The following is a 24,059-nucleotide window of genomic DNA, read 5'->3' on the forward strand; positions in this document are numbered from 1 at the left end:
CCCTAACCCTAACCATCCAAACTAAATGCCTAACCCCAGCCCTTACACTAACCCTAACATAAACCTAATTCTTACCTGAAGCTTAAAACCTAGTGTTAACCCTCAAACAGCCCTTTAAAGGCCTGTCCTTAAAACCTAGTGTTAACCCTCAAACAGCCCTTTAAAGGCCTGTCCTTAAAACCTAGTGTTAACCCTCAAACAGCCCTTTAAAGGCCTGTCCTTAAAACCTAGTGTTAACCCTCAAACAGCCCTTTAAAGGCCTGAGAACCGGACGAAATGTCCTAATTTTTTAGGTCTAAAACTCAAATTTGATCTCTCAAAAATAGTATTACAAGTACACACACAGAGGCCAGGCAGTTAGAGGCACTAAGTCTTCTCTAATAAGTATGCAGATGTTTTGTTCTAATTCTGTATTTCTGAGTTTAAAACTTGGATTCAAACACAGATTTGGTCTCACTTGTTGTCTATGAAGTTCTGCGGGTCCAACAGTTCAGTCAGATGATCCTCGTTTCCTTTGAGGATCTGATCGGAGGGGAAACAAATCAAAACAAACATGAGGAAAATGTCTATAGACAGATATGAGTGTGTGTGTGTGTGTGTGTGTGTGTGTGTGTGTGTATTTGTCTGTCTGTCTGTGAGTGTGTGTCTGTCTGTCTGGCCGAGGGTGTGAGTGTCTGTATGTGAGTGAGTGAGAGTGTGTGTGTGTGCGAGTTCTGTATGGCTGTCTGAGTGTGAGTGAGTGAGTGAGTGAGTATTTGTCTGTCTGTATGTGAGTGAGTCTGCCTGTCAGTGTGTCTGCCTGTCTGTGTGTTTGTCTGTCTGTCTGTCAATGTCAGAATCAGAATCAGAATCAGAATCAGAAAAAGCTTTATTTATCCCAAGAAGGACAATTTAGTTTACAGTTCCAGTTCGCAGTAAAAAATCATTTGAATAAATACTATACTATAGTATAGTATAGTATAGTATAGTGTGTCTGCCTGTCTGTCTGTCTGTGTGTTTGTCTGTCTGTCTGTCTGTCTGTCTGTCTGAGTCTGTGTGCCTGTCTGTCTGTGTGTTTGTCTGTCTGAGTCTGTCTGTCTGTGTGTTTGTCTGTCTGTTTGTCTGTCTGTCTGTCTGTCTGTCTGTCTGTCTGTCTGTCTGTCTGTGTGTATGTCTGTCTGTCTGTCTGTCTGTGTACCTGTTTCTGGAAGAGTTTCTGTATGTAGGGTTTGAAGTAGTGTTGTTTGATCCCTTTGTCTGTCTGTGTGTCTGTGTGTCTGTCTGTGTCTGCCTGTCTGTCTGTCTGTCTGTCTGTGTGTTTGTCTGCCTGTCTGTCTGTCTGCCTGCCTGTCTGTCTGTCTGTCTGTCTGTCAATGTGTCTGTCTGTCTGTCTGTCTGTCTGTCTGTCTGTCTGTGTACCTGTTTCTGGAAGAGTTTCTGTATATAGGGTTTGAAGTAGTGTTGTTTGATCCCTTTGGCTTCTATCACCAGCCCGTCGTGCAGCTCACACAGTCGCTCCAACACACACGGAGGAGGGTCATCCCCCGATACATGACCTTCAGCCTGGTACAGAGCGGGCAGGCCTACACACACACACACACACACACACACAGACACAGACACACACACACACACACACGCACGCACACACACACAGAGACACACACACACACACACACACACAGAAACAGACACAGAAACAGACACACACACACACACACACACACACACACACACACACACACACACACACACACACACACACACACACACACACACACACACACACACACACACACACACAGACACACAGACATAAAAAACAGACACAGACACACACAGAGAGACACACAAACACAGAAAATTTGGAAGTAGTTAAATCGGATACTGTAGTATAATCTTGTAAAAAATAAAGTATAAGTGTAATAATAATCAAATGTATTTAATCTGCGACACACACATACACAAAGTTAAGTTTGTCCTTTCCGTTCTACTGTAGAAACGGTGCATACATTTAGTCCCTACAGTCACACACACACCTCTGAATGTTCTCTCAAACACACACACACACCTCTGAATGTTGGGTTGATGAGGTCTTTCCTGTTGTTACAGAGCAGAGCGTTTCCAAACACCAGATCCAGACAGCACAGCAGCAGGTGGTACGAGTTCACCAGGTCATCACCGATCATACGGAAGTTACCTACACACACACACACACACACACACACACACACACACACACACACACACACACACACACACACACACACACACACACACACACACACACACACACACACACACACACACACACGCACAATATATTATTACGTGGCATTCTGATCAATCACGGCATTCTACGGTCGTTGCTTTCCAGCTAAAGTTGTTACATCATTGTTTTAATGGATCACTGTCTGTCATATCAATCAGCTGACAGACATCTACAAACAGTTACATATGATAATAATTATTTAGAAACAATGGAATACTTTTTCAACATGACTTTGAATGTATGTGGAGAGCAGGGAACACAGGAGCCATGGTTAATGTCTGACAGGACTCCAGTCAAGACGACGTGAGTAACCCCGGAATTCCACTGGCTGCGGGTGCGGTGTCCAATGGTTTTGCTCCGTGCGCTCACGTCCGGCAATACCCACCGGCTCCGTTTTCAAAGCAGGCACGGCCAGCTCCGCTGAACAGCTGGAGTCGCGAGAACGAGGAGTTCCCGCGGTAATAAAAGTGACGGGCGATCGCTCTTGATAATATGATTCTCCTATATGGTATTTACACAACAACGAACGCACGGAAGGTTATTATTCCCATCCGAACGAGTAAAAGAACAGTGGACATGCTTGTATATGTGTCTCTGTTTTGAGAATGTCACCTGCAGTGAACACCGAGTGTCTTATTTTGAAAATTAACCGGAGGTTTTATTGTTTTGTCGGCGCTTGTGTTCCTGTCTATCTCGATGTGTTCTGTGCTAAATTGATGCGGTGAGCTCAGGCATCCGGCAGAAATAGAAGCACTGCGTATTTCACCGGAGAGCTGGAGCAGCAGCGGAGCAGAGAGACGGCGCAGCGGCCGTGGTGGAAACTCACCCACTGACTGCTCTTAATTCTATTTTTGTTTCTGCCGTGCTGGAGCGGAGAAGGACCGGAGATGCAGCCGGTGGAATTCGGCCTTAAAGCCCCTATCTCACTGGGCTGCGACTGTTTGCGACAAGTTGGAGACACAAAATTGCGACAATTTTCACTTGCAGTCTCACTGAGTTGCTACTTACGACACGTTTGCGAATGTCCTTGCCCGGAGGTCGCATTTATGTCTCACGAACGTGTATCGCACAAACGGAATGTCAGTCTCATTTTTGTCTCAAAGCAGTCGCAATTTAGTTTCATATGTCGCCAAATACTCGCCAAACCCTTGCAAAGTTGTCTCACACTTCTCGCACTTTCTGACTCGCGGAGACTAAATTGAGAAGGGTTTGCGACGCGTGCGACACACCTGCAACGACTCTGAGACAATTTTGAGACTAGATTTGTCGCACACTTTTTTTGAACATGTTCAAAATTCATGCGACAGGACTGCGCGGCTCTGCGACTCATGCGAGGAAATTGAGACCTCCGCGAACGTTTGGAGACAGTTTAGAGACTCGTTTGCGAATGCAGTCTCCAACTTGTCGCAAACAGTCGCAGCCCAGTGAGATAGGGGCTTAAGTTTGGCTACATGTTTACATAGTAACCTAATGGCTCCTAGCGGTTCAGTGAGTCTAGTTTAGTGTCTTGTACCTTTAGTGTAGACGAACAGCGTCCAGCAGAACTTGAACACGTCACTGATGTGGCACGGCAGACGCCTGAGGAAACAAACAGGACACACACACACACACACACACACACACACACACTCGGTTAGACTGTCAAATCAAATCAAATCAGTTTTATTTGTATAGCCCAAAATCACAAATACATTTGTCTCAGTGGTCTTTACATTTCATACAATATGATACAATATGACACCCTGCCCTTACACCCTTAGCTTGGCTGAGAAAAAACTCCCAGTAAAAAAACCTTTACCGGGATTAAAAAAAAATTAAGAAATCTCGGGGGGAGTCGACAGAGTAAGGGATCCCTCTCCCAGGACGGACATGCTGCAATAGATGTCATAAGTAGAGAAAATCACGAAGGAATTTGATCATTGACCAGGTGATTTTTTTTTTTTTTAAGATATTTTTTGGGCATTTTTATGCTTTATTGATAGTGCAGAGAGACAGAGGTGAAATGGGGCAGAGAGGGGACTGACATGCAGAGAACGACCGCGGGTGGGAATCGAACCCGGGTCTGCTGCTGGGCCCGGCCCGGGAGGGGGACGCCTTACCAACTGAGCTAAAGGCGCCCCCCTTAATGAACAGGTGATTACATGGTAATACTAAGTAAAGTGCGAAAAGTGTGGATGCAGGAAGACTTCAGATGCTGCCAGAGGATCCACACCGTCTCGTCTCCACCAGGGAAAACTAAGGTTTCCATCGCCGGGATTACATCCCACGTCTCCAGGTGGAGACCCCCGGACAGTTGGATTTTTACACTAGGCGGCAGTCGTTTGATATACACGACGTCCTGTCAGTGGCTTAGCATTTACACGTTTAAATGTTGTTCGGAACACCGTTTAAACGTTATCAATTTGAACAGTTTTGCGAACCACTATTCACTATACGCGACAAATAACTAAAACAAAGACGTTCTGTGACAGTAGGAATAACATGCTGTGTTTCACGCTTCAGGGACAGCAGGTTGTGTGTGTGTTGGCAGAGAAATCAAACCAAAATATGTTTTAGAATGCACGTATAAATGTGTGTATAATGTGTTTATAAGTATATGTGTGTCAGAATGCGTGTAAAAATGTGTGTGTGTGTGTGTGTGTGTGTGTGTGTGTGTGTGTGTCAGAATGCATGTATAAATGGGTGTGGGTGTGTGTGTGTGTCTGTGTCAGACAGAATGTATGTATAAATGTGTGTGTGTGTGTGTATACTGCATGTATAAACATGTGTGTGTGTATATGCTATGAGTATAAACATGTGTGTTTGTATAATGCGTGTATAAACGTGTGTGTGTGTGTGTGTGTGTGTGTATGTTCGTGTATAAACATATGTGTGTGTGTGTGTGTGTGTGTGTATAATGGGAGAATAAATGTGTGTATATACCTGTGCTTGCGGCTGCGTGGTTGCCGTGGCGGCTCGGCTCCCTGAGGGTTCTGGAACATGTCCATGAAGATGGGCTCAAACTTCCTGAAGATCACCGTGGAAACCTCAAAGTTCCGCTCCAGACGTTCCATCCTCAGTCTGAAGTCACGTGACAGGTTGGACATGTCGGCCCACTTCCTCATCTTGGAGAAGAACTGGATCAGACTGGTGGAGATAGAGGGGAGGCAGACATTTTGATTTGAATTTTTTTATTTATTTTTGGCATTTTTTATGCATTATTAGACAGTGTGGAGAGACAAAGATGAAATGGGGTCAGAGAGGGGAATGACATGCAGAGAACGACCGCGGGCTGGATTCTAACCCGGGTCTGCTGTGAAGAGGACTGAGACTCTATTGAGGGGGTGGGGGTCTAACCATTGAATTTTTATTGATGACTGATAAACGATTATTTCTAAATTAAAACGAAAACACACAGAGAACTGGCACATATTCCTCTGACCTGCATATACCCCCCCCCCCGCCCCCCATGTAGGAATTATACTTTAAAACTCTTTGAAAAAAAAATAAGAAATCATATGAAATTAAAAATTACAATTGATGAAATCTTGCAGGAAACTTCCAAGTCATTCACTCTTTTGACATTGCCAACCACCTACCTGACAGGAATATATGTAACAATGTGATATGACATTATAAAGATTTATTTTTTTTGGCATTTTTTTATGCTTTATTGACAGTGCAGAGAGACAGAGGTGAAATGGGGCAGAGAGGGGAGTGACATGCAGAGAACAACCGCGGGTGGGAATCGAACCCGGGTCTGCTGCTGGGCCCGGCCCGGGAGGGGGGACGCCTTACCAACTGAGCTAAAGGCGCCCCCCCGATATGACATTATAAAGGGGTCATTGTGAGGTACAGAAGAGTGGAGAGAGTCACTGACCTGAGTTTGGATGTGCGTAGGATCCGTGTGAGAGAGACACAGTTTCCTTCCATCAAACCTTTGCCCACAGTGGGGGTGGAACCTTTCCTACAGGCCGCGTACAGAGAGCAGGCCAGCCAGTGCACCACCTCGCCCTGCACACACATGTCACACGTCACACGTCACACACACACACACACACACACACACACACACACACACACACACACACACACGTCACACACACACACACACACACACGTCACACACACACACACACACGAAATATGGCAATAAACAATATTAGAATGAAGAATGGATGTTATAAGGAAACTACAAGTCAAAGCCAGGCACTAAATTGAGACAGGATTAGGAGGAAGCCCACACACACACATTTATTCATGAATTATAACACACACACACACACACTCAGTTAAAGATGCAATATAAACACACACACACATTTATACACACAATATATACACACAACACAGCAATACAAAGCATCATTGTCTGTGTGTGCCCTTGTGTACTTATGTTCAAGTGTAGTAGAGATGATAGGTATCAGGTATAGTTTCTATTGTATTCTGTTCTTATTTCTATTTTATATTTAATTTTTTCATTTAACCTTTATTTATACTCAAGAGATCCTCATTTACAATGACGTCGAAACAACACAAACACATCAATGCAAATACATCAGCTGACAAAGAGCCAAAATAATTGAAATGTGTATTTTATTTGAATAATTTTCTGTCTTTGCCCTGTTGTATCACACACACACATCATCCTCCTCTCTCTCTCTCTCTCTTTCCCCCCTTTCTCTCTCTCTCTCTCTATTTCTCTCTCTCTATTTCTCTATCTCTCTCGGGATTATCTTGTTTTAACCATACGTCACTTCTCACGCCTTCCATTTAAACTGCGGCGCTTTCTCAGCTAACGGACATGTAATGACGTGTATCTCTGTTTACTCATCCCACTGCGAGACACGTATCTACCATCTACTATTTACCCAGTGATTACATCAATGTCACCACTATCGATCGAGCTTTTAACGTGACTTTACGGCCACTTTGTCGTGGATTTGAATGGTAAAAAGGCACTTAATTCAAACGCAACTCAATGTATTCACGTTGCTAACAGCTGTGTTTGGTTCTTTGTCATTGTAATAACCTAATAAGCTATAACTTTTAACCTAATTTAACAGTTATAACGTTCCATTAGTCCAAGTGAAAACAATGCCGACAACATTGTGTATGTGTGTGTGTGTGTGTGTGTGTGTGTGTGTGTGTGTTAGTAATAGTATGGATTCAATATAGGGAATGTATTAACTCCAGTCTGTGTGTTTGAGAGAGATTGTGTATTAGTTAGTTATAGCGTGTATACAACCCCTAGTATGTGTGTGTGTGTGTGTTTGTGAATTAGTTATATGACGTTATTTACCTCCAGTGTGTACGTATTCCACATGGCAGTGAAATTGTCCATTGCCTCGGCGGCTGTCTCTTCGTCCATGTTTAGTTCTTGACATAACGTCTCTAAACTCCTCCGTACTGAGCTCTCCTCCATCCTGCCCGACTCAGAATCGGACGACTCTTCGCCCCGCATCCGTACAACCGTTAAAAACTCACTCAATATACCTTTAAAATCCCTCCTTGAGTTAAAAACACCAAAACAATAACATTACACGACCATACGGCATACGGCAGACCGACTTCCGCTAACATGCCCCCACAATGCAGTGCGTTGGCGGGAAAACTCTGCGGAGGCGACCAATCAGAGAGCAGAATGGAGCGTCAGTTCGGTTGCCCAACCCCCTCCTCGTCATCGTCTATTTATTTGACCATATTTTTGTCTATTTTTATAACCCTTATTTTATTTGTATATATATAATTTAAGTTATGATGGTATTCTTAGCGCATTGTATGTCATGGAAGGTTTAATTGTCAATTTATGCCAACGATTTTGTAAATGAATTCATAAAAAAAAAATATTCTACTGCCCTCGTGCTACTTCCAGCCTCAAGCCCAGGCAACCGTTACTACGCAACCGCTCTCTCTTCACTTCACAACCTGAAGACGTTGACAACTGAAAGTCTTTATTTAGAATTTAAAGGGTAACTGCACCCCCTGTTTGAGCTACTGCACGATTTTGAAAAATGCTTTCAGACCATGGATTCTGAATTCCGTTTGAGAACCATTGTTTTTAAACATTCCGACATCAGCCGGCCGACTTTCGGGAGGGAGGGGGGCGCGCGGTGTCAGTGAAGGAGGGGGCTAGCTGCTAGTAGCTGTCACTCAGGAAGATCGAATGACATGACTTCATTGAAATATCGAGTGACACAAAGTCTAACGGCACTATCGCTACACAGTGAGCTCATATGCCACACAGATGGGTCGTCTGAGGTGGAGGACTTTCTTATTCTAAATTGTTGGCGGGTGTTTCTATCGTAGTGTTAGGAGACCGAGTAGCGCAAGTGAACGAGCGGCAGTCTGTGTGTGTCAGTCTGTGTGTGAGCGAGGAGAGCGAGCGAGCGGTAGCGTGTGTCAATGAAGTAATGAACAAGTCCGGGTCCGTGAGTGTGTGTGTGTGTGTGTGTTATACAGTGTGAGATAATGCAGACACACTGCCGATAGAAGTGAAGTGTGTTAACCCCCGAAATAACATCCTTGGAGGGACAGTATAACAGTAGTAGCTCATGGATCAGCCATGGACCTGTGAAGAGCGTGACCGGCTTTGCGGCGACGTGATGACGTACATTAAGTCAACATGTACGTCATTTTTCGAACCCAAAGGAAAAAGTTTTTTTCAAATCTTAGTAAAGTTCTAAAATGATTTACAATACAAAACATTTCTTAAATTGCCGATATTTAACATATTGCAATTTTTTTCAATATCAACACCAGCATATAAGTGTTCCTTAACAACATAGTGATTTAATTCAGCTTCTATCTCAAAAAACAAGTAAAAGGGTGCAGTTACACTTTAAATAAAAAAGCGATGTTTTAATTATTGTATTGACTGATTTGACAGACTTTTGTTTGTTTTACTGGTTGATTTTGTCATTCTTAAGTGCTGTATAAATCCTATGCTGTAGGCCTATATTCTCGACATGATCAATGTAGGCTAAATGAGTGCTTGATCTATCGAGATAAAATAGCCTAATTTGAATTCATATATTTTTTTATAAATGATAAATATTAACCTGAATACTGTCGCTGTTGTAATTAAATAAAGCTTGATGATCACAGCAGCAGCAGTAGCTAGTGTTGACCCACTTATTCTGTTTTTTTTTTAATTATTATTTTTTTATTGCAAAAAAATTGTTTAGCCAAATATCCATTCATATAATAGCCTACTGATAATAACACAATAATACAAGAAAATAGAACAGTGTGTAACGCATCAATGTAGCCCACCCCCCATTGATCCTGTGTATTGAAGTGCAAAGAGGGGATGTAACCACCAGGTCGCAGTGCTGCTGAGCCATAACTGAGATCCCTTCACTGACATTGTGAAATTGTTTTGGACTTTAGCTCACAGTGCGGGTGCAAACTACTACAGTGGTGGAGAGAGGGTTGAATTCAAATTACTCACACATTTTAGTCGTTTTTATTGAATTATGATGTTTTTTTTATTTTGTTTGGAGATTTAGGCTAAATGATCCTTCCTTGCTTGTGTATATTTAAAAAATATCAAAAATATATCCTTTTGCACATTTAATAAAAAAACGCATTATTTAAGCTTTTTTTTTATCTTTTAGATTTTGAGTCAGTGATTCTGGAGAAAACTGAAAAGGTGATTTTGACAACAAGAGATCTCCAGAATAGCTGACTACACCTTTAAATGATAGATGAGCTAGTGTTAAACACGCCCTGCGTTCCAAATCACATACTCTTTCTTTTTACTACACTACATACTAAAGTACAGTACAACTGAGCAACTGTGGCTCAGTTGGTGGAGCAGGTCAACTGATGATCAAAGGGTTGGAGGTTCGATCCCCACCCTGCCTCATGGTTGTTGTGTCCTTGGGCAAGACACTTCACCTTGCCTCGTGTGAATGTCAATAGTTAGCCTGCTATCGGTGTATGAATGTGTGTGTGAATGCCTGGTAACGTGGGAAAGGAAAACAGGTCTCGCTTGTAAAAGAGTCTTCGGTCTCAATGGGATTTACCTGTATAAATAAAGGTAAAAAAAAAAACAGAAGAGTTTTAGGGCCAGAGGAGAGACAAAAAATCAGATAAGGAAGATTTGTTTTTTCATTATGTTGAGAAATGTCAAGAATAAATAAGAACACTCCAAAATGCTATTGGAGTTAGTGGCATTTATGTTTTTTCAGCATACTGCAATTGACTAGCATGTATTGGGACACCCTAAATCTTTTTCTGGCGTACTAAATAGTAGGGAAGTATGGGGACTGGAACGCAGGGACGGTGCTCCCTCAAATTGCTCCTTTTCCTGGAATGCTGCAGAGCTTGATAAGCACTCCCTGTTCTCAAACACAGCCAGCTCCACTCTGTCCATAGTCCTTGTTCCCTCCCCTTTAGAACACACACACACACACACACACACACACACACACACACACACACACACACACACACACACACACACACACACACACACACACACACACACACACACACACACACACACACACACACACACACACACACACACACACACACACACACACACACACACACACAGACCAGTTGTAGTTATGAGGAAATTAAACTCAGACAGTCGCTGACACAGAGGAGAAATGGCGCAGCTAGCAGTTAATCTGGAAACTTTCTCTTGTTCAATCTGTCTGGATCCTCTGAATGACCCGGCGACTGTTCCCTGTGGACACAGCTACTGTAGGGACTGTATCAAAACACACTGGGATCAAGAGGATCACAATGGGTTAGTACAGCTGTTTAACAATGTCGTACATAGTCGAGTATGTGAACAAATACCTTAATGACGTCTCTAACAAAACACTTAGTTGAACAACAAGTATAGGATGTAGGCTCTTAGCTCTACCTGCTTTAACTCGCTTTGGATAAATGCATCTGCTAAACGACATGTAATGTAACTTCAAAACTCATTTCAAATCTTGAAAACACAAGACTTGACTTAAGAGAAGAGTTATGTTTTGGTTAATGTACGTGTTAAATCTCTCTATATTATCATTATTTTTTTAAAGATATTTTTTGGCATTTTTATGTCTTTATTGATAGTGTAGAGACAGAGTTGAAATGGGGCAGAGAGGGGAGTGACATGCAGAGAATGACGAGGGCTGGAATCGAACCCTGGTCCGCTGCTATGGGGGGGGGGACTCCCTACCAACTGAGCTAAGGGCGCCCCAAATCTCTCTATATTCAATATAGCAATCACTTATACAGTATGAACAGTTCATAACTCAGGTCTGCAGTCATTCAGCTTTGCAGTAATTGCCAGATAAAGGTTTGTGAAAGATGACTCGACTCACTGCTCTCCATTGCGGCTCTATCTGATGAAGACGGCTGACTGTTCATGTGGTGGTGACGTAGGGACGAGGGAGGGGACTGATAACTGCAGTCACTGACAGGAAGTTAGTAAAAGGACAACATCACTTACTGAACCTTTAACAAGTATTTTTCAATCTTTTCAGACGCTGTTCGAACCCTGATGAGAAGAAAATCTACAGCTGCCCTCAGTGCAGGCAGACCTTCAGCCCGAGGCCTGTCCTGGGGAAAAACACCATGTTAGCAGATTTAGTGGAGGAGCTGAAGAAGACTGGACTCCAAGCTGCTCCTGCTGATCACTGCTATGCTGGACCTGAAGATGTGGCCTGTGATTTCTGCACTGGGAGAAAACTGAAAGCCCTCAAGTCCTGTCTGCAGTGTGTGGCCTCTTACTGTGAGAAACACCTTCAGCCTCATTATGAATTACCTGTTTTTAAGAAACACAAGCTGGTGGAGCCCTCCAAGAAGCTCCAGGAGAACCTCTGCTCTCGTCATGATGAGGTGATGAAGATTTTCTGCCGTACTGATCAGCAGTCTATCTGTATTCTGTGTTCAATGGACGAACACAAAGGCCACGACACAGTGTCAGCTGCAGCAGAACGCACTGAGAGGCAGAAAGAGCTGGAGGGGAGTCGACTAAACATCCAGCAGAGAATCCAGGACGGAGAGAAAGATGTGAAGCTGCTTCAACAGGAGGTGGAGGCTATCAATGGCTCTGCTGATAAAGCAGTGGAGCACAGTGAGAAGACCTCCGCCGAGCTGATCCGTCTCATCCAGAAAAGAAGCTCTGATGTGAAGCAGCAGCTCAGATCCCAACAGGAAACTGAAGTGAGTCGAGTCAAAGATCTTCAGGAGAAGCTGGAGCAGGAGATCGCTGATTTGAAGAGGAGAGACGCTGGGCTGAAGACGCTGGCACACCAAGGTAGGAAATTCATCTTTTTACCAGGGGCTTTCTTTGTCCCTTTGAAATATGTTTCGGGGCATTTTGGATCATTTCCAGGGCAATTTGATGAAATACCTTGTTTCCTCTATCGAGTCCTCGAAATCAAATGTAAGACTTTTAAAGACCATTTTAATATCACAAAAATTAAATGTATGCCATCTGCACTCCCATACAAGTTTAAAGAATATAATGGAAAATCAGTATAGATTTGTGTGAAGGAAAGTAGGGGAGACCGCGGAAAGTAGGCACACTTTTTACTCTAGTGAGAATTGCTCATCACCTAAACATCTTTCAATAGTCATTCCTACATTAAATTGAAGCTTAAGGTGTTGGCTTTTAATGTGAACTCCTCCCTTTTTCTAACTTATTGTAATGAAGAAGAAATGTATCATCAAAGACACTAACACATTGTGACAACCAACCCCATCAAGGGGTCGGTTGTCACACACTATGGGGTTGTTTGTTATCTTAATGGGAAAAATCTTAAAAAGAAGGCAAGAAAGCAGAACTAAATTTGAAAGTTTAATTTTATTGTCAAGTTGAAAAATAGGCCTACATAACTTTATGCATCTTAACACAAAATGAGCAAGGAATTAACAAAAAGGAAATCCATATTAAGACCAACCTACTGTATATAACAACATAAAGAACAAAACAAATAGGTCTAACAATAATAGCCTACTCAACTAGGATACACACATTCGCTATCTGAGTTACAATGATGGCAAATGTAGGGTCTGCTCACTCTAACTAAGCAGAGCTTGTGTGCCCACTGGTTGCACATACAACACTTCTCCCTTACCTCCCCTGAACGGGTGCTGGAGAACGTTTCCATACAAACCAAACACAAACTATCCTCTTCATCTGATGAAGATTCCTCCTCCTGTCTCTTTCTCTTATGTTTCTTCTTCCCGAGCTGGGGTGGAGTGCACTGGGGTGCAGTAGCCTTGGCAGCTGGTCTAGTTTGGGATGCACTGGGTCGTTTTGATTTTGTTGCCCTTTTTCTCTTTTGCATGCTAGCTGCCTTTCCTGTTCTATTCTCTCCTTCTCTGGGGTGTCAGTGAGGATACAGATTGACATTTTCTTTTGTTATTTGGTTCCTTTCCTGGCTGCACCCTTTGGATAAAATGTGACAACCAACCCCCCAAAAAATGTGACGACCAACCCCAACTGGAATTTCTTGCTAGCTTCAAGGCCAACAACTATCTGACAACTAATTAGCTTGCTAAAAACAAAGCTAAACTATAGCTTACCTTTCACACTTTTTTAGGGTAACAAGTGTTTTGTTATAAACCCATTGTGTAAAAGCCTAGAAGAAAAATACTGAGGAGCTAAATATTTTCAATTTGACATGAAAAACACTAACAGTCCTCTCACCTCAAATTCAGCAGTCTAACTCCAAGAAATACTATGTAGGTGACCTCTGATCCCAGTTGTGGATATTTACATACCAAAATTTAACAGACAGCACCTTCTGGTTCCGAGATATAACGATTGTGACAACCAACTCGTGTGACATATTACCCCGTTCTCCCCTACTACGCCTATCTGTCCATTTTTCAGCTTTGCAAATTCATATAAATAGCCCAGCGTTAAAAATCACAAAAAATTGTTTCGTCAAATGAATTTCAAGGGCAATTTCAGATGTTTTGCTAATTTACTTCCATGTGTCTCACACACACAGAGGATCACAACCAGTTTCTACACGACTACCGCTCACTGTCTGCACTCAGTGAATCTACACACTCATCCAGCATCAACATCCGTCCTCTGAGATACTTTGAGGACGTAGCAGCGGCTGTGTCAGAAGCCAGAGAGAAACTACAGGACGTCCTGAGAGAGACATGGACAAACATCTCACTAGCAGTGACTGAAGTGGATGTTTTACTGTCACAACCAGAGCCCAAGACCAGAGCTGACTTCTTAAGATATTCACGTGGAATCACAATGGACCCAAACACAGCACAAAAACATCTGTTATTATCAGATGGGAACAGGAAAGTAACAAGAATGAGAGAAGATCAGTCTTATTCTAGTCACCCAGACAGATTCACTACTCATCAACAGGTCCTGAGTGCAGAGAGTCTGACTGGACGTTGTTACTTGGAGGTGGAGTGGAGAGGGGGAGCAGTTCGTGTAGCAGTCGCCTACAAGACCATCAGCAGAGCACATGGATTTGAAAACAATGACAAATCTTGGGCATTAGAATGTGCCACAAACATGTATACGTTTTTCCACAACAGTGTCCGTACTCCCGTCTCAGGTCCTCAGTCCTCCAGAATAGGAGTGTACCTGGATCACAGTGCAGGTGTTTTGTCCTTCTACAGCGTCTCTGAAACCATGACTCTCCTCCACAGAGTCCAGACCACATTCACCCAGCCGCTCTATGCTGGAGTTTATCTTAACTGGAAGGTAGGAGACACTGCTGAGTTTATTAAAGTGAAATAGCCAGAACAGAAATCATCGAATCTGCTCAGCCCAGGATCTCGCTGCCCCCTTCAGATGTGTTTTTGCGATGGGGTCTAATCGCCAAAGACTCTTTAAATATCTCCAGCACATTCCAATGAATTATTTGTTCATTCTTAACCTTTTCGTTTATGAAGTCTCTCATGGTTGAAATGAAGCTTAGCCAAAGTTCTACAGGAAGACGGAATAACTGCACTGTTCTTTATTTGCAGATCACCCCTCAGTTTATTGATGGTCTCGCCTAGTTGCTGCTTCTACTCATTCAGCTCACTATGGGAGGTTCCCTCTATTAGCTCAAACCTATCACATTCACCTCAACATCTGTGAGCCAATCACCTTGTTCCCGTCAACGTTTAAAACCGTCCTCAACTTGCTGTCGGTTGTAATTCCGGCGATCGATGCAATTTCTATGATGGATAATTATTATTATTATTATTATTATTATTATTATTATTATTATTATTATTATTATTATTAATAATAATAATAATAATAATAATAATAATTATTATTATTATTAATAATAATAATAATAATAATAATAATAATAATAATAATAATAATAATAATAATAATAATAATAATAATAATAATAATAATAATAATTGATAGGTTGGTTTAAACTCTGTCTTTTCATCCCTAAAGCCTCTGTAAACCCAAATTCATAAAATCCCCTTAATGTTGGGAGTTAGTTTCATGATAGTCAAGAATCTGAAAATAGTTATAGGCATATTTTATCAAATCCAGATTAAAGACATTGTCATTTAAGTTTGATAAACTATACAGATTTTTTTTTAGAAGAGGCTATGGGCTATGCTCTGGTTCTTGTGACACAATGAGTATTTTAAACCAATCATGGCAGTTATCTCCCCGAACATTCGCTGTTGCTATTGTAAAAAAAATAAAGCTTGATGATCACAGCAGTGTAGCATTAGTAGTGTTGTCCCACTGATCCTGTGTATTGAAGTGCAAAGAGACGATATAACCACCAGGGCGCAGTGCTGAGCTAAAACTGAGATCCTTCACTGACATTGAGAAATTATTTTGGACTTTTAGCATCACAGTGCGGTTTTGAACTACAGTGGTGGAGTCCGGAGAGTGGGTTAAATTCAAATTAGTCGCACATTTAAGTTTTTTATTGAATTATGATTTCATTTTATTAAAATTTTTTTGGGGATTTTTACATTCTCCTTCTTTGCTCCAGTTAGAATTGATTTTCTTTTCTTTTTTTGGCATTTTTAAAAAAAATAGCATTTGATTTAGGCTATACATTTGATATTTTTGTCAAGACTATCTATCAATTTTGATTATTGGATTGTTTTATAGTTAAAACACTGCATTTAAATTGTACAGCCTATCGAACCATTTTCACGTTTGTATTTTTGAAATAAATATGTGTTAGCTCAGCAGTTTGTTTAAAAAGGAGTGATTTTAATAAAATAGCAAGAAAAAACCACTCAAGAGACTTTTTGTTCACTATAACTTTATTTGTGACAGCAGAAAAGGACAAAATCAATCGATATAAAGGACTACTAGCTCATCTGGTAACAGCATCAAGAATATGTGAGAATTTGAGCTTTTGAAACTTTTATTTTAGTGGTTTTATAGTTTTTTACAAATGGACAAAAAAAAACAGAATAAGTAAATACTTAAACAATACATACACAACACCCAACCCCCTCATGCGGGCAGAGATTCAAAGGATGGTATATTCTGTCTGACATAATTCCTTAACTGTAGATACCTGAAGAATTGAGCTTTTGACAGTGAAAACTTTGATACTAGCTGATCAAATGAAGCAAAGTGACAATTTATATAAAGGTCCTCAACTGTTACTATTCCCTTCCGACTCCAATCTCTGAATGCTGAATCTGTGAACGATGGGGGGAAGGCATGGTTATGCCAGATTGGGGCATGTATGGTCGTGCTCTGTAGTTCACAGGCCTTCCTAATTTGGTTCCAAATTCTCTGACCGTTGGACAAGGTAAAGTGGTCTCCTCTAAAGGAGTCAGGTGGTCTGGGAGAAGAGAAAAGGAGGGCAGTAAGAGAAGTTTTTGGGGCCAAGCTTTTTTCAATTGCCAACCAGGGGGGCAGATCAGGTCTAATGCCTTTTTCATATGTAAATTGCCAATACACCATCACTCTGGCATTGGCGGCCCAGTAATAATGTAAAAAACATGGTAACCCCAGTCCGCCATGCTCCCTGGGTTTCTGAAGATGGGCTTTTGAGATCCTATGTGCTTTATATCCCCAAATGAAAGGCATTATAATAGAATCAATTGACTTAAAGTAAGATTTAGGAATATAAATTGGCACATTCTGAAATAGATACAGAAATCTCGGCAGGGAGACCATCTTTAATGCGTTTACACGGCCAATAAGGGAGATCGGTAATGTTCTCCATTTCTCCCTTAGTTTGTTCAATCTTTCCGTAAAATTTTACTTAAAAAGCGTCTTTGGGTTTTTAGATAATTTAATGCCCAGGTACTTTATACTGACCAGATTTGTTTTAAACTGCGTATTGGCTAGGAATGTTGGGTCCAGATCTGCTGTTAAAGACAAGAGTTCACTTTTTTGCCAGTTTATGGTGTAACCCGAGACGTCGCCAAAATAATTAATTAGCTGGAGTAGGTGGGGGATGGAATTCTCGGGGTAAGAATTTGAGCTTTTGAAACCAAATACACAAAACTATGCACACTTCTTATACAGGATATCCCCCAAAATTGTATGCCAACGATTTGGTAAATTAATTCATTAAAAAAAAAAATAATAAAATTCTACTGCCCTCGTGCTACTTTCAACCTCAAGCCCAGGCAACCGTAACTACGCAACCGCTGTCTCTTCACTTTACAACCTGAAGACGTTGACAACTGAAAGTCTTTGCGATGTTTTAATTATTTTATTGATTGATTTGACTGACTTTTGTTTGTTTTACCTCTTGATTTTGTCATTCTTAAGTGCTGTATAAATCCTATGCTGTAGGCCCTATTCTCGACATGATCAATGTAGGCTAAATGAGAACTTGCTCTGATCTATCGAGATAAAATAGCCTAATTTGAATTCATATATTTTTTTTATAAATAATAGCCTAAATATTAACCTGAATACTGTCGCTGTTGTAATTATATAAAGCTTGATGATCACAGCAGCAGCAGTAGCTAGTGTTGACCCACTTATTCTGTTTTTTTTATTATTATTATTTTTTTATTGCAAAAAAATTGTTTAGCCAAAGTTCCATTCATATAATAGCCTACTGATAATAACACAATAATACAAGAAAATAGAACAGTGTGTAACGCATCAATCTAGCTTACCCACTGGTCCTGTGTATTGAAGTGCAAAGAGGGGATATAACCACCAGGTCGCAGTGCTGAGCCATAACTGAGATCCCTTCACTGACATTGTGAAATTATTTTGGACTTTAGCATCACAGTGTGGGTGCAAACTACTACAGTGGTGGAGAGAGGGTTGAATTCAAATTAGGCCTACTCACACATTTTAGTCGTTTTTATTGAATTATGATGTTTTTTTATTTGGTTTGGAGATTTAAATTATCCTTCCTTGCTTGTGTATATTCAAAAAATATCAAAAATATATCCTTTTGTAGGCCTACATTTAATTAAAAAAACGCATTATTTAAGCTTTTTTTGATCTTTTAGATTTTGAGTCAGTGATTCTGGAGAAAACTGAAAAGGTGATTTTGACAACAAGAGATCTCCAGAATAGCTGACTACACCTTTAAATGATAGATGAGCTAGTGTTAAACACGCCCTGCGTTCCAAATCACATACTTTTTCATTTTACTACACTACATACTAAAGTACAGTACAACTGAGCAACTGTGGCTCAGTTGGTGGAGCAGGTCAACTGATGATCAAAGGGTTGGAGGTTCGATCCCCACCCTGCCACCTGTGTCATGGTTGTTGTGTCCTTGGGAAAGACACTTCACCTTGCCTCGTGTGAATGTCAATAGTTAGCCTGCTATCGGTGTATGAATGTGTGTGTGAATGCCTGGTAACGTGGGAAAGGAAAACAGGTCTCCCTTGTAAAAGAGTCTTTGGTCTCAATGGGATTTACCTGTATAAATAAAGGTTAAAAAAAAAACAAAAAAAAAACAGAAGAGTTTTAGGGCCAGAGGAGAGAAAAAAAATCAGATAAGGAAGATTTGTTTTTTCATTATGTTGAGAAATGTCAAGAATAAATAAGAACACTCCAAAATGCTATTGGAGTTAGTGGCATTTATGTTTTTTCAGCATACTGCAATTGACTAGCATGTATTGGGACATCCTAAATCTTTTTCTGGCGTACGAAATAGTAGGGAAGTATGGGGACTGGAACGCAGGGACGGTGCTCCCTCAAATTGCTCCTTTTCCTGGAATGCTGCAGAGCTTGATAAGCACTCCCTGTTCAAACACAGCCAGCTCCACTCTGTCCATAGTCCTTGTTCCCTCCCCTTTAGAACACACACACACACACACACACACACACACACACACACACACACACACACACACACACACACACACACACACACACACACACACACACACACACACACACACACACACACACACACACAGACCAGTTGTAGTTATGAGGAAATTAAACTCAGACAGTCGCTGACACAGAGGAGAAATGGCGCAGCTAGCAGTTAATCTGGAAACTTTCTCTTGTTCAATCTGTCTGGATCCTCTGAATGACCCGGCGACTGTTCCCTGTGGACACAGCTACTGTAGGGACTGTATTAAAACACACTGGGATCAAGAGGATCACAATGGGTTAGTACAGCTGTTTAACAATGTCGTACATAGTCGAGTATGTGAACAAATACCTTAATGACGTCTCTAACAAAACACTTGGTTGAACAACAATATGTTTTAGGATGTAGGCTCTTAGCTCTACCTGCTTTAACTCGCTTTGGATAAATGCATCTGCTAAACGACATGTAATGTAACTTCAAAACTCATTTAAAATCTTGAAAACACAAGACTTGACTTAAGAGAAGTGTTTTTTTTAAGATATTTTTTTGGCATTTTTATGCTTTATTGATAGTGTAGAGACAGAGTTGAAATGGGGCAGAGAGGGGAGTGACATGCAGAGAACCACCGTGGGCTGGAATCGAACCCGGGTCCGCTGCTGGCCGAGGCCTATGGGGGGGATGCCCTAACTGAGCTAAGGGCGCCCCAAATCTCTCTATATTCAATGTAGCAATCACTTATACAGTATGAACAGTTCATAACACAGGTCTGCAGTCATTCAGCTTTGTAGTAATTGCCAGATAACATTTTGTTAATGATGACTCGACTCACTGCTCTCCATTGCGGCACTATCTGATGAAGACGGCTGAGTGTTCATGTGGTGGTGACGTAGGGACGAGGGAGGGGACTGCTAACTGCTAGTCACTGACAGGAAGTTAGTAAAAGGACAACATCACTTACTGAACCTTTAAACAAGTATTTTTCAATATTTTCAGACGCTGTTCGAACCCCGATGAGAGGAAAGTCTACAGCTGCCCTCAGTGCAGGCAGACCTTCAGCCCGAGGCCTGTGCTGGTGAAAAACACCATGTTAGCAGATTTAGTGGAGGAACTGAAGAAGACTGGACTCCAAGCTGCTCCTGCTGATCACTGCTATGCTGGACCTGATCACAAAGGCCACGACACAGTGTCAGCTGCAGCAGAACGCACTGATAAGCTGAAAGAGCTCGAAGGGAGTCGACTAAACATCCAGCAGAGAATCACAGACGTAGAGAAAGATGTGAAGGTTCTCCAACAGGAGGTGGAGGCTATCAATGGCTCTGCTGATAAAGCAGTGGAGCACAGTGAGAAGACCTTCGCCGAGCTGATCCGTCTCATCCAGAAAAGAAGCTCTGATGTGAAGCAGCAGCTCAGATCCCAACAGGAAACTGATGTGAGTCGAGTCAAAGATCTTCAGGAGAAGCTGGAGCAGGAGATCGCTGATTTGAAGAGGAGAGACGCTAAGCTGAAGACGCTGGCACACCAAGGTAGGAAATTCATTATCAGGGGCTTTCTGTGTCCCTATATGAAATATGTTTCGGGTAGGGCTTTCAAATTAACGCGCTAATTTTGATGAATTAATCACAGAAAAAATAACGCGTTAAAAAAATTAAACGCAGATTAATCACGCATCTATCGTGCCCTTTGACCTGGTCGCGATGACAGCACAGCTGCACCTGTAGCTTGCGGACACGGCCCGCAAAGAGTAAATAAAGAAGCAGGGGAAAGGGGCCTATGGTTCTATGGATGTTTTATGTACAATGCTTCGGGCAAAAAAGCTTGAAGGAAGGAAGACATTTTATGTTATTCTCCGCTGTGTTTTATAGATTACACTTTCCTCTGTCAGGGTTCTCCAAATCAAATTTAAGACTTTAACGACCATTTTAATATCACCTTAAATTAAATGTATGCCATCTGCACTCCCATACAAGTGTAAAGAATATAATGGATGATCAGTATAGATTTGAGCGGTGTGTGAAGGACAGTACTATGCCTATCTGTCTTCTTTTCAGTTTTGCAAATTCATATAAATAGCCCAGTGTTAAAAATCACAAAAAATTGTTTCGTCAAATGAATTTCAAGGGCAATTTCAGATGTTTTGCTAATTTACTTTCATGTGTCTCTCACACACACAGAGGATCACAACCAGTTTCTACACGACTACCGCTCACTGCCAGCACTCAGTGAATCTACACACTCATCCTCAAGCATCAACATCCGTCCTCTGAGATACTTTGAGGACGTGACAGCGGCTGTGTCAGAAGCCAGAGAAAAGCTACAGGACGTCCTGAGAGAGACATGGACAAACATCTCACTGGCAGAGACTGATGTGGCTGTTTCACTGCTTCAACCAGAGCCCAAGACCAGAGCTGACTTCTTAAAATATTCACGTGAAATCACACTGGATCCAAACACAGCACACACAGAGCTGTTATTATCTGATGGGAACAGGAAAGCAACAAGAATGAGAGATGATCAGTCTTATTCTAGTCACCCAGACAGATTCACTACTCAGCAACAGGTCCTGAGTGCAGAGAGTCTGACTGGACGTTGTTACTTGGAGGTGGAGTGGAGCGGGGGCGCAGTCCGTGTAGCAGTCGCATACAAGACCATCAGCAGAGCACATGGATTTGGAAACTATGACGAATCTTGGGCATTACAATGTGCCAGAAACATTTCTAAGTTTTGTTACAATAGAGTCCGCACTCCCGTCTCCTGTCCTCAGTCCTCCAGAATAGGAGTGTACCTGGATCACAGTGCAGGTGTTCTGTCCTTCTACAGCGTCTCTGGAACCATGACTCTCCTCCACAGAGTCCAGACCACATTCACTGAGCCGCTCTACGCTGGAGTTTGGCTCTACTGGATTGAAGGAGACACTGCTGAGTTTATCAAAATGAAATAGCCAGAACAGAAATCATCGAAGGGTCAGTGTAAACCCAAATCCACAAAATCCTTCTAAGTAATGTGGGGAGTTAGTTTCATGATAGTAAAGCGTCTGAAAATAGTTATAGGCAGATTAATTAATCCACATTAAAGACATCGTCATTTAACTTTGATAAACTTCACAGAAATTTTGTTTAAAAGAGTCTATGGGCTGTGCTCTGGTTCTTATGACACAATGAGTATTTTAAACCAATCATGGCAGTTCTCTCCCTGAACATTCGCTGTCGCTGGTGTAGAAAAAATAAAGCTTGATGATCACAGCAATACAGGTGAAACTCAAAAAATTTGAATATCATGTAAACATTTATTTATTTCAGTAATTCAACTTAAAAGGTGAAAATAATATATTACATGGACTCATTACATGCAAAGTGAGATATGTCAAGCCTTTATTTGTTATAATGTTGATTATTATGGCTTACAGCTTATGAAAACTCCAAATTCAAAATCTCAGAAAATTTGAATATTACATGAAATCAATAAAAAAAGGGATTTTAAATACAGAAATGGCGGCCCTCTATAAAGTATAATCAACCATATGTACTCAGTACTTGGTTTGGGCCCCTTTTGGATGAATTACTGCCTCAATTCCAATTAATTTTCCATGATATTCTAATAATGGCCGCGTTTCCCAGAATCCCAAAGAGCCTCTTTGGGCTAAGTACTACTTTGGAGCGCTCGTAAGAACGCTGTGAAAGAAGAATGCGTTTCCCAGATTCCTTCTTAGCGAAAGTAGTACTTTCACTAAGATGGAACTGTAAGACGGAGCTGACCCACTCTTTCAACCTTCTTAGCGACCAAATCGTCAGTGATCATGCTGCGTCAGGGAAATTTATTTCCTCCACTTTTCGAAATAATAAAACAATGTTCAATGCGGACCTGGCGCAATAAACATAAACTAATAGTAGAGAAAAAAATGTTTTAATGAATTACACGTTTACGTTTTCCACACACATGTGAGTTTATAGTACTACACATAAAAAAACATCCACAACCCTGTGGCATTTGACAGATATCAAGGAAACAGATTTAATTGAACTCAGCTGAACCTCATCCAGAGCGGCTCCACCTGCTATAAAGGCGTTGCCAAAGTCCGCGCGTGTGAGAAACCATGGCTGCATTACAACAGCCTCGCCGTGCGCGAAGCCAGACGGTTTACATAAATGCATACGTGCGTCGGCACTTCTCCCCACTGGACGTGCTATCAGACCGGGCCGTCCAGGCAAAGTACCGACTGCCCCGGCCGTGCGGAGATCCAACGGCTGATCACTCTGGTGTCTCCACACACATGCAATTTTTCCTTCAGCCCCCCGGAGATGCAGCTTCTGGCTGCGCTGCGTTTTTAAGAACATATCAACCTCTTCTGAGGTCCAACAACCCCCAGCCCCTACCCCTTTACCACCAAGCACTGATCACTAAACCATACACCCACAACCACCACATCACCCATATACTCTCAGGCCTGAAGGCTGAAATAAATAAACAGAACCAGCAGATGTAGGCTACATGTAACGTCCTGCACACTATGAGTATTGCTGCAGTGTCCGAGTGCTTTACCTGAAAGTCTAGCACTGGAATGCTGTTGAAAGGGCACACTACGCACACGTCATTAA

General features: G+C 41.7%; 3 protein-coding genes across 3 annotated transcripts in view; 2 read left to right on the forward strand and 1 right to left on the reverse strand.

Annotated features, from left to right (window-relative positions):
• The window catches only part of rbl1 (retinoblastoma-like 1 (p107)), a 22,673-nt gene extending 14,889 nt beyond the window's left edge, over positions 1 to 7,784 (reverse strand). Inside the window, exons 1-7 of the mRNA XM_080025957.1 lie at positions 7,533 to 7,784; positions 6,111 to 6,244; positions 5,174 to 5,377; positions 3,765 to 3,829; positions 2,051 to 2,179; positions 1,399 to 1,562; positions 458 to 522 (exon numbers count right to left, since the gene is read on the reverse strand). Of these exons, the coding sequence (XP_079882083.1) occupies positions 458 to 522; positions 1,399 to 1,562; positions 2,051 to 2,179; positions 3,765 to 3,829; positions 5,174 to 5,377; positions 6,111 to 6,244; positions 7,533 to 7,694 (923 nt within the window). The 5' untranslated portion in view covers positions 7,695 to 7,784. The remainder of the gene's footprint in view (positions 1 to 457; positions 523 to 1,398; positions 1,563 to 2,050; positions 2,180 to 3,764; positions 3,830 to 5,173; positions 5,378 to 6,110; positions 6,245 to 7,532) is intronic.
• A 3,067-nt stretch (positions 7,785 to 10,851) lies between these two features.
• On the forward strand, positions 10,852 to 23,750 carry LOC307249138 (E3 ubiquitin/ISG15 ligase TRIM25-like; the record flags this gene model as incomplete). Its single annotated transcript, XM_080025772.1, has 5 exons — positions 10,852 to 10,994; positions 11,725 to 12,500; positions 20,461 to 20,522; positions 20,639 to 20,990; positions 21,639 to 23,750. 5 exons carry the CDS (start codon positions 10,852 to 10,854, stop codon positions 22,403 to 22,405), a joined length of 2,100 nt encoding a protein of 699 aa, XP_079881898.1. The 3' UTR covers positions 22,406 to 23,750.
• Positions 14,187 to 15,322, forward strand: LOC307249139 (tripartite motif-containing protein 16-like; the record flags this gene model as incomplete). The annotated part of the gene is made up of 1 exon (XM_080025773.1): positions 14,187 to 15,322. The coding sequence occupies one exon, from the start codon at positions 14,187 to 14,189 to the stop codon at positions 14,967 to 14,969; it is 783 nt and encodes a 260-aa protein (XP_079881899.1). The 3' UTR covers positions 14,970 to 15,322.
• Positions 23,751 to 24,059: the final 309 nt, after the last annotated feature.

This window comes from Ammodytes marinus (assembly GCF_949987685.1).
Source record: "Ammodytes marinus genome assembly, chromosome: 4".
Taxonomy (NCBI): domain Eukaryota; kingdom Metazoa; phylum Chordata; class Actinopteri; order Uranoscopiformes; family Ammodytidae; genus Ammodytes; species Ammodytes marinus.